The sequence below is a fragment of the Hemicordylus capensis genome, chromosome 3 (genome assembly GCF_027244095.1).
Source record: "Hemicordylus capensis ecotype Gifberg chromosome 3, rHemCap1.1.pri, whole genome shotgun sequence".
NCBI lineage: Eukaryota > Metazoa > Chordata > Lepidosauria > Squamata > Cordylidae > Hemicordylus > Hemicordylus capensis.
In genome coordinates this window covers 320,360,020-320,370,231 of record NC_069659.1, presented here as the reverse complement: position 1 = coordinate 320,370,231, position 10,212 = coordinate 320,360,020, and the positions used below count along the sequence as shown (strand labels likewise).

The 10,212-nt window shown below is 40.4% G+C and overlaps 1 protein-coding gene across 3 annotated transcripts in view; it reads right to left on the bottom strand.

Annotated features, from left to right (window-relative positions):
* Positions 1 to 4,267: 4,267 nt before the first annotated feature.
* The window catches only part of EIF2A (eukaryotic translation initiation factor 2A), a 28,563-nt gene continuing 22,618 nt past the window's right edge, over positions 4,268 to 10,212 (bottom strand). For all 3 annotated transcript variants that reach the window (XM_053305364.1, XM_053305363.1, XM_053305365.1), the window contains 5 exons: positions 9,028 to 9,599; positions 7,009 to 7,125; positions 6,654 to 6,782; positions 5,344 to 5,409; positions 4,268 to 4,408 (listed from right to left, as the gene is read on the bottom strand). In XM_053305364.1, coding sequence (XP_053161339.1) covers positions 4,343 to 4,408; positions 5,344 to 5,409; positions 6,654 to 6,782; positions 7,009 to 7,125; positions 9,028 to 9,599 — 950 coding nt within the window. In that variant the 3' untranslated portion in view covers positions 4,268 to 4,342. The remainder of the gene's footprint in view (positions 4,409 to 5,343; positions 5,410 to 6,653; positions 6,783 to 7,008; positions 7,126 to 9,027; positions 9,600 to 10,212) is intronic.

Below are 10,212 nucleotides of genomic sequence, written 5' to 3'. Positions count from 1 at the left end.
AAAAACCATGGTCCGAACATTTCTAATCTTTGTAGGTATAGACATGTTACAGCATCTAAATATCATTTCCAAGGCCTTCACTGCAACCCTACCAAATGCTGTTCTGCAGCATATTTCTTGACTACCAGATCCTTTACTGTTGACAGTCAATCCTAAAAGGCAGAAGCTATCCACCTCTTCAATATCTTCATTATCAATTCTGAGGCTGGTTGCTGTACCCATTGTCATTACTTTAGTCTTCTTTACATTTAGTTGTAGTCCAGTTTTTTTACTTTGCTCCTTGATTTTCATTACTAGAGTTTGCAGATCATCCGCATTCTCAGCTATCAGCGTGGTGTCATCAGTGCAGCGCAGATTATTGATGTTTCTCTCTCCAACTTTAAAACCGCACTCATCTTCTTCCAATCCAGCTTCTCTCAGTATATGTCCAGTAAGTAGAGTAGGGCTAGTAGAGTAATGTGTGAGTAATTCATATCTACATGATGGATTGTCTGGTTGTGCTTTTAAAACAAACACACACACAGTATATATATGCTCCAGAACCAGCTGAACTCCTGGAGAAAAAAAAGTGAAGAGGGGGAAAGAAATGACACAGCACCAAAAAGGCAAGGAAACAGTGGGAAGGGAATCCCAAAGATGCTGGATAAATAGTAATCAATTCTTTATTCAATCATGAAACATTTTGCCTAATGCATTTCAAGCTTGGGAGAGATCTTATTCAGAGGCAATTCTATAGTGAGAGATCTTTCCTTAGGGACTGTGTTTAACATCAGCAGGAATATCTGTATTATTCTGTGTTAATTATTTGTCCAGCATATTTGGGATGCTGCTCTCCCCCTCATACAACTCTGATTTCATAGGAGGTACCATCTTCTCCCCAAAACACAATAAAGTTTCTCTAAACTTCAGTTACACCCAAAACCTGACCCAAACTATCACTGACATACACCAAGAATCTTGAACATTTCTAAGTTGTAATATAAACCTGAAATAATCCAGAAATTGAATTCTTTCAAGTGTGTATCCTCACAATAATAGCTTGGTCCTTGACTACATTAACTACTTTACTTGAAAATAAGTACCACTGAAATATTTGTGGTTAACATACAGTGTAATTAGGGTTGGGTGTAATATTTTATCATTTTTAAATGTCTAGCCTAGCCATTTGGATTTCAGAATAAGAGGTTTCAACATTTTCCAGAGCCTTTCAGCTAGGATGGAATAATACACAATATAATTCCTAATAGCAGTATTAGAACTATCTGCACATTACCAGGTTATAGGGCAATAGACGTATGAGACATCCCACTGTTTTCAAACGGAAATTGCATGGCTATTTCACTAGAGGGCATCCAATGCATTCATTTTGCTGTGCTGCAATACTTCAAAACTGGTCAGTCTTACAAAGTGTCATGTAACATCAATATGTAAGAGATCCCTTGAACTGAAAGTTCAAGGCCCTTTTGGATACGTTAACAAGCCAATGAGGAAGCAAGAATCAGTTTCCTCCAATCCAATATAGTCATTTAGGCAGCATATCTAAAGGTTACAGCTTGGCCCAGCAGTGGCAAGCTAAGCTAAAGGATCCAACTCATTTTTAGCAGTTTCACTGTAACTTTATTGTTTCAACACCGTATGTCACCTTGAGTTTCCATTGGGAGAGAAAGGCAGAATACACATTGTAATAATAATGAAGTCCCATCTTCCTTGATAGCTTCAAAGAGGAAGTTATTTTTCCAGCCATACAAAAACTCAAATACATTCAATTCAAAATAAAAATCATAATCTCTTTGGTTAAAGCAGCTCATATTCTTCCATTAACTACTGAAATAATTATTGACATGGTTCTGTGCTTTATAAGAGACCTGGAATTCTATCTAAAGGGTCATAATGTTACAATTAGCCAAATTTAGCCTATTTCAGAGAAACACAAACAATAAATGTGGTGTTTTTCATTTATCCCACCAAGAGTTTCAATGCTTTCACTGCCTTCAAAGTAGCACAGAGAACTGTTCATTGCTATGACACATGAGGGAAAGCAATGGAGTAAATTCTTCAAGTGTGACTGTGAATTGTATAAAACAAGGGTTCCCATCCTTGGGTCCCCAGATATTGTTGTACTACAGCTCCCATCATCCAGCCACAATGGTCTTTGGGCATTGTAGCAATGGATGATGGGAGTTATAGTCCTACAACATCTAGGAACTCAAACAGCTGATATAAAGAATGGATGGCCAACTTTGTGACACAGATACCCCATGTCGGAGGGGTGTAAGGTGGTTTGTAGCACCTACTGGATAGGAACAAGAGAACCTGCACACCTGGCTGGGATGTAAGAGTCAGACTAGCACTCCTGCTCAACATTCCCATTCTGCACTGCTTATTGTTCTCAAAGACGAGTCAAACACACCACAAGGCACCAGGAGACATACAGTGGGCCCTGGAGTAGCTCTACCATACCTTTAACTTGACTTCTGACACACTGGCCAAAAAAGATGGCTACCACTGGTCAAAAAAATTAGTATCACTTCTCAAAACTTGCATTGCTATCCAGTTTGAAGGAATTACAAAATTATGTTCATCATTTAAAGATACATGTCCACTTAGGAAACCTCACCTCAATCCAGTCCAACAGTAAGGCTGAAGTACTTGGATCTGAGCTGAAGGCAACCCAATCTTCAGGCAAACTTCCTATGTTTAAGGCTTGGGGACAGGGAGGAGGAGGAGAAGTTAGGCAGATTCTCAGGTTAGGACTTCTGCCCATTTGACAAAAGATCAGTGGATGGACCAGGCCTGGAGACAAAACAAGGGGTTAATACAGTCCACTGTTGTCCCCTTGGGTTCCAAGTCTCTTATATTATTAGACAAAGAGAGGATGCAGGATCTGGCCAATTACTTCTGCCCCAATCCTCCTCCCAGATTCATTTTTTCTCTTGGTCCTCAGTGCTGACATAAACATGCTAGTGTATGGGTTAGGATCATGGCTCTATGCAATGACCACAATGGTGATACCAAAAAAGCAAGCTTACACTGCATGAAGCCCCTGGGTCATACGCCGTACACTAGTAATGCATTATGACCTGCTAGAACTGGATAAACCCCACATATTTGTAGTCCATCTTGGATACAAAATCAAGGGCTTATTAACCACTCGCTAGTTAATGTAGTTAATTATGCAATAAACCTATGTAGTTAGGTTTTCCACTAAGGCTTAGGAACTACAGGTTGTGGCAGCCTGAAGTAAAGGATTTTTGCTTTCTTACAAAGTCCCATATTTACCCTTTACCCTTCCTGCCTTTGTCCATCAAAACATTTTAAAGTTCTGATGAAGACAACTTCAACCAAAATATGGAATTTGAGCAAATTTTTGCACTCAAAGTTTTTTTCTGTTACACACGCTTTGCATGCAGAATGTCTGTTTTAAGAATAGAATTCTTTTTCCCCTCTAGCTGACTCTTAAAATAAAAAAGATCTGGGCTTGTATTCAAGTTAAGTCAATTGCCTCAGTATCTTTGATCTGGCTAAACTAGGCCTGCTCAATTTGCCCCCCCCAGCTGTTTTTGGACTACAACTCCCATAATCCCCAGCCACAGTGGGCAATAGCCAAGGATTATGTGAGTTGTAGGCCAACATCTGCAGGGAGGGCTGAAGCTGAACAGGCCTGGCTCCAAAGAAAAGTGTAAGTAGTTCTGCACACTCAAAGGAGGTTTATATTTGTGTTTCTTGAATAGCAAACTTCTTTTGAAACAAATGGGAGTTTCCTAAGCAACTTTTATACCATGGAAGTATGTCAAAAAGTAAAACCCTCTGCACATACCCAAGATTGTGTGGGTGCCTGTAGTATATCTTGAGATTCTGACCAAAAGCTGCAATTACACTGCATTCGTAATTTACGCATGTATCAGAGTGCATATTTCAGTTAAACATTCCATGTGTCTACTTCTTCCATTTCCTTATTTACCACTCTTGTACAAAACCAGAATATTTAAAAGCTATTAGGAGCTAGGAAGCTGTCTCAATTCACACAAAAAAATTACAGAATACCTTTAAGCAAAGAGCCATTTACTTAATGTCAGGTGGTGTTCTTTTTAACTTAGAAATATGCAAGCTCTTAGACCTATAGCACAAACCTAAAGTCTTTTAAAAACTCTATTTTTAAAAAAATTACATTATACAAACTTGTTGCATTTTATCTTGTTTTGAATGATAATACTTCTGTTCATAATGTTACATATATTTAGGGACAAGGAAACAAGATGTAGCTATATATTTTAAAATGCACATTTATTATGATATGAAATGATTCTGTAGAACAAATCCATGATGCTCATGTTCTGTAGTCCTAAACACCCAGTTCCAAATCTTCTAGCTCTTTTAGAAGGGCAGCCTCTTTCTGAATTTTCTCCAACTAGAACAGAACACACAGACAGGGTACCATCAGATTTTGCATGAAACATAATGAAGAACACCACAGTACAGAATACATGTAGCAGCACTTCTAAGAATTATTTACAAATGTAATCCAGGTTTTTCCTCACTTCCCACCTACAGAGGCAAGTGAAAAACTTTCCTATTGGTAGCAATGAAAGGACATGCCCCCACCAATAACTAAGAGGATGAGAAAGGTTATAAAAATTATGAATGGGGTAAAGAAAGTGATCAAAAAGACACTTTTCTCCTCTCATAATATGAGAATTAGAGTCAACCAAACGGATTAATTGGCAACAGATTCAGAGCAAGCAGAATAAAGTGCTTCTTCACACAACATACATTATAATCAACTTCTGCTGCCCCAAGATATGGTGATGGCTATTAGACGATGGGAATCCAACAAATCAATGGAGGAGAGGCCTATTGATGGCCACTAGCAGCTAAATGGAACCTTCATATTCAGAGGCAGTATGTCTATATACCAGCTGCTGGGGAGCAAGCAATGAAAGAAGGTTATTGCCTGCTTGTGGACATCCCAGGAACATTTAGCTGGCCACTGCTGAAAATGGAATGTTGGACTAGATGGGTCCCTTTGTCTGGTTCAGCAGGGCTCCCTTCTTATGTTCTTAAAATGCTTGCTCATTTCCAAAACTTTGCCTGCTAAATATGGAAAATCCATGTACAGTATCAGTAATATGGAATTCTATATTCTGACCTTTGCCATTAACCCCACATTGCAACTTTAATCGGGATGCATTGGAATAAACCTTTAAAAAGAAATTAAGGGAAAACAGGATCTGCCGAATCTCTGCTCTGGCAACTGTTTTCAGAACAAATTAAATAGTAGTTACCATATTTTAATACAGTACAATTCACAGGTAATAATAAAATATATGAATGTGTTAGGCATACCTGGTTTTTCTCTAGTTGTTTGCCTGTTGCTGCCTGATCTTTCAGCTGTTCAATTGCTTTTAGTTTCTGAGAAGGAAGCAAGTTTTAAGATAAAGAAGGAACAACTGATTTTAAAAATCTTCTGTGATGTGTGAAGAGCAAGTGTCAGTCACCCTTTCTAAACATTCTCCCAAGATCCCATGATGCCCATACCTATCTTCCTTCTCAACACAGATTTGTCCCAGTGCTGCCTCATTGCCTTTTGCCACTTAAGGCAAACGTGAGCATGGCAAGCTTCCCCAAAATGCCTCTGCCCCACAAAGCCTGAAGCCAGCCAAGAAAGGAGAGGAGCAGAACTGAAGTTCTTCCTTTCTAGAAGAATTTTAGAATGTCACACAATCCTTCAGTAGGGAACAGAACAGAGCTAGAAAAGGAAGTATTCCCAAGTTTTGCATAATACCAGTATGAGCATGTTAGGCCCAGAAATGTGCAGTCAGCCCTATTTGTCTTTTGATAATAATTACCCTAACCTTTCTATCTTTCCCTGTGTGTGCCTTTACGAACCCTCCTCCATTTTTAGTTATGGAGGCAGAACAACAAAATATCAAGTAGATCTTTGTGCTGAGGACCAAACTAAGGGGGCAGGGAATTTAAGAGCAGTCATTTAAATGAAATAGAACCTGAAAAATTGCAGTTGGAAGTGGTTACTTAACAATTTTGTCTGTTTTTCCAATAAAAGTTGATTTCTCTTCCCCACTGCTTTCCTATCACTGTACATTTTCCTTTTGGGAGAGAAAAGTAGTTGGCGGTCATTTTGAAAAGAAAAATGACTCACGGGGAAAGAATTAAACATGCCATCTCTTGGCGGGGGTGTGTGTGCACAGCTTTAGGGGCAGGGGAGGATGCACTTACCCCCACCCCCTGCCGGCACTCAGTTCCTTAAACATCCCCTGGGGCAGCAGCATACCTCCCTGCTGCCCCCTTTGCTACATTTACCGGAAGTACCCAGAACTAGTGGATGCACCTGCGCGCAGGCACACCTGCTACTTCTGGGTACTTCCGGTAAACGTAGCAAAGAGGGCAGCAGGGAGGTGTGCTGGCGGGGAGGGGGGAGAGTGCATCCTCCCCACCCTTAAAGCTGCACCCTCCCACCGGCAGAACCGGCGGCCGTTCAAACCGGTTCAGAGGTCCATAAAGGGCCTCCGAACCGGTTCCGTGCACATCCCTAGGCTACGGTTTTGCTATTCAACAAGATGACAGCAGTCGTTATGCAGTGCAAAAAGGACCTTCTGTCAGAATGAGCAAGCTACTTCATTAGAGAAACTCCCCACCTTTTTCAGGTTCTTTATCTTCTTGTCTACTTCAGGATCCCCTGATGTTACAGAAGGTACTGCATGGTGCAACACATTCTGTACTGGTGGGGCAGGAACAACTTCTTGGTTCCCTTCAACTCTGGCCTCCTTTAAATAAGAAAATAAATCATGAATTTGAAGGTACAACCATTCTGGGCTGCATTTTTGTTAGCAAAGACTTTTTAAGTTCTCTTCAACCATGCAGTTCAATTGATAATGATAAACAAGTGCACACTTTTAGTTCAACTGAAAGTGCTGCACAGAAGAAAGGGTAAACAAGTTTACAAAACATACAGGCAGGATTATCCCCAAGAGGATTAAACACCAGCTATACCTGTTTAGCAACTTTCTTTGCCTCGTGCTTCCTTTGATTTTTGAGTGCTGTTTTAGATAATGGCTTATCACTACTTTTTGACGATGGCCTCATGTTCTGTGGTGGCTCGTCCTCATGCTAAGAGGAAAGAAGGGAGGGGAGGAGAAAACCAAAGTGGGGGGAATACAATCATTACTGAAAATACACCATTATATTTTGAAACTGAACACCTGGAGAAAAAAGCAGCCTGAGAAATTTTCCATGTGTTGCTTGCTGGCACCTGATGAGAGGCCTGTGCTGTTTTAATTCTCTGCTTCAAGCCATGTTATGCATTATACAATTCCCACACTGAAGAGAACTTACTTCCATTAAGAAATTGTGTGAAAACTATGTAGACCGTCACCAGGTGAAAAAAAGATGCACTCATCACATGTGACAATCTAGGTAAGGGATAACCAACTTCTGTGTGCTCAGGCCAGGGACTATGCTATTCTCCAAAGAATAGCATAGTCTGTATACTTTGCCCCACTAAAAACAGCACCACTTGTTCTGGGGCCATCATGTATGATACCTATAGAAAGATGCAACACTGAAGTGTGAAATTTCTCTTTTATACACACATCTGCTGAAAACAATGGCTTATGCCTCATGTGTGAAACTTTTAATCACAGCTTGATTACAATTTGTAGATTTGCCAGATAAAAATGGCTGTGGGGACCAGATCCAGCTTATAAGTGATCTCTTCTCTGCATTTTATGTAGGTTCAATACATAAAATACATTTTAAGTAAGTTCTTGCATGGAAGTAACTTCTCTCTACTGAATATAGAGCATGTGAAGCAGCTCTTAGCCAGGGCATTCTTTCCCTTAATTTGTATTTCAGGAACTGTCTGCTCCACACTTACTATTGGATTCTATAGCAGACTGGCCTGCATCAACTCAGCCTTATGATTCTTAGATACTTTTAATGTGCGTAGCATGTTAAAGGTCTAAATGTTTCCCATCCACAAATGGAATTTTGTCCTCTTATCACAGATGGGTAGGATAGACTTGCATCCATGGCTCTTACAAAATTATTCTTAATAACTCCACTAACGCAGTTAGTGAGAAATATGACACCAGCAGTGGCCAATAATATGGGAGAAACCAGTACTTCATTCAGTGCTGGTGGTCTCAAAATTATTCTGTTGAAAGGCAGGAAAATAAAATAAAGACAGATGGTTAAAAGGTTAGAAATGCCCATGTTCAACTATGGCCCTTTTACTTTTGACCAACAGCAAAAGACACAACACATGTATCCAGATATTGTGCCAGCAAGGCCTTGTATAACTCCAGTAAATTTCTTCATTGAGGTTTATAGCTTGCCTTGTCCCAAGGGCCAGTCGTAGCTATATAAACAAAGAAAAACCATTTCCATAGAGATGACTGGATTTTAAATATCACTCTTAAATATGTCTTCCGAAACTATGAGCTGTATTTTGAAAAGAGAACAAACGTATTGTACTTGTAGGTCTGTGTATATCTTTGTATGAAAAAAAATATAAAGTGGGAATGGAAGAACAGAGTGAAGCAGCATCCAGACTAGTACTTGCATAAGTGTAACTATTCTGCTCACACATGGGGAGGGGAAGAGGATGGTTTTCGTTGACCTCTACCTTGCACACTTCTGCTTGTGTAAGTACTAGCCGGGATTCTATCCACCATATGTTTAGGGGGCAGACTACAAAGAGACATGTGGTCCATATGACAATACTAAAATGCCCCCATTCTTCTGTTTTTTTAGGCTTTTAACAAAACACAATTTATTTAAATAAATATGCAAACTGGGAGCTGCATATGCATTTCTCAGGGCTGAAAAGGGGAGCCCCAGGCACACCGGAGAGCCCCAGGCACACAGCTAGATCACAGACCCATGGTTCATTCTGAACAAGGCAGCCTGGGATATAATTTTACACACACACACGTACATGCACACACACCCCTCTCAAAAAAGAGACATTTCATAACAATATATTCTACAATGGAGATAATTACAACTTACAAGCTTAGAACTAGTCACGGGTTTATTTCTCAGAGCTGGAGGCCTATAAGCTTGGGTGGCCTTTGGCTCATCATTAGGCACATTGCTTGGAACAGCGTGGTACGTTGCTGTCTTTGCTGGAAACACACCATCCAAAAAGGGTTGCCAGGCCACTTGCCAGAGTTCTGCATTTTGAGGGACTTCATATTTGTATAAGACAGAGCCACTGTAGTGCCAGATCTTGTAGCCATTCCCAACTCGTAGTCTTGGAGAACACGTAGCAGTGACAATATGCTCCCCATCTGGGCACCATGCAAAATATGTAGAATCCGAGGCCTGTGGTTTGGAAATTAGTTTGTAGTTTTTAATATCCCACACATCTAGTTGTCCACTGAGATTCCCAAATCCAGCTAATACTAAGATGTGTCCTTGAGGGCTGTAGTATGCAGCATTGTGAGGGCCGGTCCCAAAGTCAAACACGGGATCACATTTTAGGTTGAAGATAGTAGCTTTGGCAGGCATGAAACCATACACAACACAAAACTCTGTGGAATTGGGATTCCAGGTTGCATCATAAATAGGGCCATTTTTTGCTAGAAGGTGGGGAAAAATGAAAGTTATAAAGCCATATCTGTATTTGCTGAGGGGAAACAAGATCATGTTTTTGCATAGTAATCACAAGTGATATTAACCATTCATAACCAGTGTAGCTAGAAGTTAGCCTCATGAAGGCTGAAACATCACAGCTTGTGACTTGCCAGGCCAAAAGCAGCCCTCCAGCCATGTATGGTCACTCCAGTTTGTGCTGTTTCCCTGGGACTACACAAACCAGAGTGCTTTTGTGGGTAGATTGCTTAGGATTTGGAGACCACAATATGTGGCTGGTGGGCTGCATTACATTTGCATGGGCACCAGTTGTTCAGGACTGTGCTAGACCATAAATATTTCACTGGGATAATGGTTAGCCATGTCTCTCTGATCTGTGCTCCAGAACAATAAGCAAGCACACAGACTGGTCAGTGGTGGGAGAAACACCAGGTTATTCAGTAGTAGGAGCACTGCCTGAGCTGCTTTCAGCACTATCTTCCCTGGAAAGTTACTTAATATGGGCTGCAGCTTTCAATTTGTATAGTTCATGAAAACAATCCTGTTCAAATTGCAGATTAAAAGGTGTCCCCAACAGAACTAGTAACAAACAAAGTCTTA